Source organism: Phlebotomus argentipes, unplaced genomic scaffold (assembly GCF_947086385.1).
Source record: "Phlebotomus argentipes unplaced genomic scaffold, Phlebotomus argentipes genome assembly contig_5, whole genome shotgun sequence".
Classification (NCBI taxonomy): domain Eukaryota; kingdom Metazoa; phylum Arthropoda; class Insecta; order Diptera; family Psychodidae; genus Phlebotomus; species Phlebotomus argentipes.
This window is the reverse complement of record NW_026776165.1, coordinates 10,594,944-10,600,943: the sequence shown is the minus strand read 5'-3', so window position 1 is coordinate 10,600,943 and position 6,000 is coordinate 10,594,944. Positions and strand designations below refer to the sequence as shown.

Sequence of the window (6,000 nt, the reverse complement as noted above, 5' to 3'; positions counted from 1 at the left end):
GATGAAAACTGAGAAAAATCACTTGTTTGTTGTCAAAAGAACTTGTTCAAAACTGTCTTGACCAAGGGGCAAATAACAAGGCCGATTTTTGAGGAAATTAAAAAATGATTCAAAATTTTAGTATGAAAATTCAAAATTTGAATAAAAATCAAGAAATAATCATGAAATGATTGAATATTCACAAAGTTTACGATCTCAAATTGTTGGTCTTGGCTTTAAGAGCTCCTTGAAAATTCAGTGAAAACCCTTCTAAGGGCACATACAATAGTGAGAACTTTTCTGTCCAATAAAAACAATATAACATGAAAATAAGCCTGAGAATATTACAGAATTTTCTGCAGAAAATACAGCATTTTTGAATATCAATTTCCAAGGAAGAAAATAACTGAAATTGTGTTGAATTCAGCCCGGAATTCTGTGTTCAATAAAATCTCGTGGCCGAAATAATGTAGAAATTTGCTAGTTTAGCCAGAGAATGAATCTTCTCGACTCCCATCGGTGTCATCAAATGCTGTTTACCACAATCGTGAGCACTGTGAAGAATTCCATCGAGGTGTCAACATAAATTTTACAACCTCGCCATGGAAGAATGCTAAACTACTCCGTTTACGATGGCGTTTATCACCCAGACTTTACCGTCGTGATAACAACTCAATAAGTCGCTGTGTTTTCACTTTTCCGCACCGGAAATCTTGCATCGCAGCCTCTGGGCAGCAATTTGCAAGCATTGGTCAATTTGGGTCGATTGCAAAGCGCCAGCATTGAAATTCTCACGGGCGCTTTGCGACCGCATCAATGAGTTTAAATTGAAATGGCAAATTGATGGAGTTTATTCAGCACGCATTATTATTATTATTATTGACAAAGTGCGGCCATCTGAGTGACTTGCAAAAAGTGACCCGGATGTGAGCAATTTACATAATTCAAACCACACGCGGCCAAACTGTGCCTCGAAAAATTGTGCGTTTTATTGTTTTTTCTCTAATCTCTCAGCCCTAATCATTCAGTAATTTGTGGCATTATTTCTATACATTTCTTCTCGGCGGACTTTCAGGATGAAAAAATCACTCCCGATTGCTGTCTTTGGCACTCGCTCTCCCGAGACTTCGATTCCGTGGAGAGATTTCTTGCCGCCGGCAGTGTTTTTGCCACCCTCTTCACCACATAAGAAGCGATTAAGGTCATATCATCTGCGAGGCTTAGTGGAGTGCTCAAGTGGCGGGCAAAACAAACACTTTGACCCCCCCGAAAAATCTACTCTGGCATCAGCAAGACAACACTTTCACCGTCTGGTTGTTGCGCAAGTTCTCAGTCGGCAAACACAAGGCCGGAACTTAAGAATAAGCCCAAGTTCTCTTGAAGTTCATCGTATATCTATCCAAATCTAACCTAAAAATCAAGATTTCCACTAAAATCCCAACAAATACTTCGCGGGTTTCCTTAAGGAAAGCTCTAGATAAAATCATCCTTGAAAAATCACTGAAAATCCTAAATTGTTTGATTGAAAAAAATCCATTGTTGTGCATTAAAAACTTTAGCGAATTTTCCATGGAAACCAGCGGAATTCCATCATGGTCACAATTAGTATAAAGTTATGTTTAAAGTGCTCTTTTTGTGTTCACTAAACATCGACAAAAACACTCGCTTTATTGGAAGCAATTGAATCACTTCAAAAGTTCATTCAGTTCAGAGGAAATCAAAACGAGCATTGATAGAGCTGAAAAGGATAAAAATACGTTGAAATCGGACAAATCTGCTCGTTTTTTATGTGGTTTTTCAATCATTACATAAAAGTTCGATTCTCTGTGACGATATTGGACGCTAAAGCCCAAATTAGTCACTTGCAAATCCCACACAAAACATATACAGAGTGGTGAAGTATGAAATGAGCGCCAAAGAGCGTGAAAAGTCCTTTGCAACTGACGAACCACACTCGAGAGGACATTCATGTCTATGGCATATATAAATCGTGGGATTGAAATTGATTTCGCCTGCGCTGTCGTGTGGAAGTAACCAGTGGAAGTTTTATGTGCCGCATCAGTGTTACCCTGAGCTCAGGACGAAAGAGAGATCACCATTCGACTTGTTAGTGGGATCAAAAGATTCCTATCGTCGGAGATTTGTGTCGTTGCATTCGATTTCCGCTGCGAGGGCGGCCAGAACTTTTAAGCTCCGCTCAGAATGTGTGTGTGCGTCTCCTTCCTCTCGCCTGGCCACTCACCAGATTACTGAAGACCGCCCACAAGTCATCCGCCAGCAAGGGGCAAATCACAGGCCGATTTTAGAGCAATCTCTGTGGTCTCAATCAAATATTCAAACAATCATTTCTACATTGACAGAAAGAATTCAAAAAATCAAGATTTGAATTTAAAAAAATATCAAAAAATTATTTTCGGCAAAATTAAAAAATAAATAAAATTATTGGAGCAATTCTCAGCCACACACAAAATGTATAAATTGTGTTATATTGGTTTAACACACACCTTTGCTATTCTGAGTCACACATGTAAGACTCAAAAAGGCGCTTGTGTTCAAAATTCCTCCACTTGTGTTATTTTCTGTTCTGGTCTATTTGTTTTAAACCATTTTGTATCGCCATTTTGTAATGTGTAATTTTAACACGACTTCTAGAGATGTTGTTTTAATAAATCTGTAAATATCTTGCAAATGTGGATCAATCTATGATTATAGCTCAAATTTTCAAGCAAGAACACGAATTATGTCTACAGTAAATTCTTTTTATCATGGTTTTACTAATTATGAACTGGAATTTTAATAATTCTGACAAATTTCACCATTTTTCCTCTCTTACACATTGTGGTAGCGCTTAAAACACATTATTTTAGTTACACACTGTTTTAGCAAGAATATATTTGATTTTATGAATATTTGATTATTTTCTTCATATTAGACCACCAGAGGGCAGCAAAGTTGGCGTGGGGGACGCTTCCCACGCATTCTCACGCTTTGTTACTTCCTGGCAAGGAAAAAATGAAATTTGAGCGAGATAATGAGGATTTACGCGTAAGAAAAGGTCAATTTTATTATCAGCTGATCAATTTTGAAAGCCATTCAGAAATTCTGATTGTATTTCCCAAATAGAAATACACTTTTTACACCAACTTTAAAGAGTTTGGATCCAGCTTCTGGTAAATTTGAAAAATCAGTAAAATGATTCAATAATCACAAAGTTATTGGTCTTGGAAAACGAGTGACTTTCCCCTTTTCCACCAGACACTCAGAGTAACCGGCGATTTGAATCCCTGCCGCCTCTATCTCATGCCGGATTATCTGTTTACACTCTTGCCCACGAAGAATGCTCACAGCAAAAACGGACTTTGCTGTGAAACTTCGCAATCGCCATTGTTGGGGGACTTTTCCGGGATCTGGGGAGGGAAAGTTTCGTGAACTTTTTACACTCCAGCGAACTCTGTGGACGGCAACTTGGTGACACGATCTCTGGCCGTGATGCTTCTTATCGATTTCCCTTGTACAGAGACAGCATCTCTTCACCTTTTCGCACTGTGTTCCCAAATTGACCAGAACGGAGCCCAAATTAAAGCAAGACCGAAATATCGAGCCTAAGATCTTTGAAGAATCTTCAGCACGTCAAGAACTCCAACAAGACGTTCAAAATGTCTTTTTCTCAGCTTTCTTCATTTTTTAGGCAAAGCAAAAGTTTATATTCCTCAAATTCTGGCTTATGAAATTCTCAGAACTGATGTTTTTCACCCTGAAACACTTTGGGAGAAGCGTAACTTTTGAATACATTTCCAAAATAGGTATTTTTCAAATTCATACTTATATTTCTGAGGTTATATTTCGCATTAAAGCACTTTCTACTATTAAACTTCCGTAATTAAGTGATTTTGGAAGCGCAAATTCTCTTCATAGTCGATTAGATTAGATGTTTTCAGTAGTTTTTGTATTATTAAATTACTCATTCTGTTTTAATTTAGTCACATAAGCTAAGAAAACTATTAAACAGCTTTCATTCACGTTAAATATAGTTAAACTTTTGCTAAACTCTACAAGACTTTCAACTTGAATGAAACCACTTGTCGTTCTTGTGCTCCTTTTTGCCTTTGGGCGGGAATAAATGACCTGCAATAATAATAATAATTCTCCATTTTGCATACAACTTGCGTGAATTTATATTTCAATCAAGATTTCTCGCCCGTAATTTTCTCATGCGAGAAATGCAAAAGAGTCTGGCGCGCAAAGTTTAATTAAACACTTAAGTAATACGTCTTTGCCTCCCTTTCACTGTGGCGTATCAGCAATTTTTGGCATTATATCATGCACTCCATCTATTTTGCAGAATTCATTTCATCGCCACCAGGAAGTTTGAGAAGCTGCGCCTTGCGGTGACTTAATTAATTCATTGCAATTGTGAGGAACCTGGAAAAACTTCACTATCTCAGACTTTCGACACACTCTGGAGTGACGCTCTGCACACTTTCTGCAGTCTTGCGTCATTGTGCAATTGCTTGTTGTGTGTCTGAAACATGAACAATGGGCGCAAAGCAGCTCTCGTGATTTTTTTTTCTCGCCACTGAGCCGACATGAAAAATAAAGCTCTTCGAGGATAATCCACTGGCCCGCGCTCGACTGTCAATATCTGCGGATTTTCCGCGCATTTGCCGTGAGTGGACACATTAGCACAAACAGGCAATTCAAATATTTACGTCAGCTGGTGTTGTCAGGTGCACATGAGATTCGCATATTCTGTTTTGCTGCCCACGGAGGCGCACCTCGTGGACTTCTCCTCAAGTTCCACGGCGGCGCGGCGCATGAGCCGCGGCGCCCCCACTCTGGCCGCCGCTGTGCCGGAGTGGGGGCCGGGAAAATGCGGAGAATGTCTGCACAGACTCGCTGGCAGTGTGGAAAGTACAGCATCCGAGCTGTGAACGAAGATGCTCAGGGCTGAAGTGAGATGAACGCAGGCGGCGGCGTTTAGTAAGAGTTACACCGCGTTCCACAGCACAAATCCACCTCGTCCGACCGTCTGGCGGCTCTCGCGAGATTTCCCACTGAGACTTGTGCCAGCACACAGCCTGCATTTGGGCTTTCGCGTGCAAAGCTGCACCGTGGCGATCATGATTCACTGCGCTGCGGCGTGAATTGTCGCTCGACTCGCGCCAGTCCTTGACTTAAGGGTGTGTATGTGCTGGATTTATCGCTGTGAGTGTTTCTAAGGGTGGAATTTTAGTGCTCGAGGGCAACATTTGGCTTTCGTGACATGAATTTTTCCTTATTAAAGTCATGTCAAGTCACTTCGGCCTGGTATTAGTCAAGCCGAAAGCCCCTCATCATTCTCTGATGTGCCCTCAGGAGATGGAAGATGCGTGATAGGCCATCAAGTGGGCCTACACACTGACGTCACACTGCCTATTCTCATCAATTTGATCACACTTTTGCCACTTGCCGCACCGCAAAGTGTTAATTACAGAGGCGAATAGGGAGAGATAGTGCGCGTCTTGAGAGTTATGAAAAGCCCTCCGCGAGTGTTTTGTGAGTATCTTATCGGCAGCGCTTAAGGACAGACGGAATTTTGAGTGTTGAGACAGTGACCCAGTGATAAGCACATCCGCGCAATGCTCAATCAATGGATTTACACTGTAATCTTCACTGGAATTATCTCAGTCAGTGGCAGCAGCACCACAACCAGTCGCAATATTGAGGATGAAAATGGTAATTATCTCACCCTGGGGGCGCGAAAGAATGTGGAGAAAGAGTGCCCAAGGGCGGCGGAGGAAACTCCCATGATCGCGTATTTAATTTTCCTGAAAGCTTTTCTTCTTCGTGGAATCTTTGGTGCGGTTGGGAAAATTTAATTGTCACTTCCTCGCAACTCTTGGGAAAAAAAACGTCTGTGTGTGTGTATTTGTGTAATGGAAAAGTTTTATAAAACACTTTGAAAAACACCACAGAGGTGGATTAATTACTGAAACTCTAGTGGCAAAAATTAGTGCATTTTGCCAATTAAATTATATGTCA

General features: G+C 40.6%; 1 protein-coding gene across 1 annotated transcript in view; it reads left to right on the top strand.

The window, feature by feature from the left end:
• The first annotated feature begins 5,330 nt into the window (after positions 1-5,330).
• Positions 5,331-6,000, top strand: part of LOC132255686 (nephrin-like) — a 43,704-nt gene continuing 43,034 nt past the window's right edge. The window contains exon 1 of the mRNA XM_059751803.1: positions 5,331-5,694. Coding sequence (XP_059607786.1) covers positions 5,598-5,694 — 97 coding nt within the window. The 5' untranslated portion in view covers positions 5,331-5,597. The remainder of the gene's footprint in view (positions 5,695-6,000) is intronic.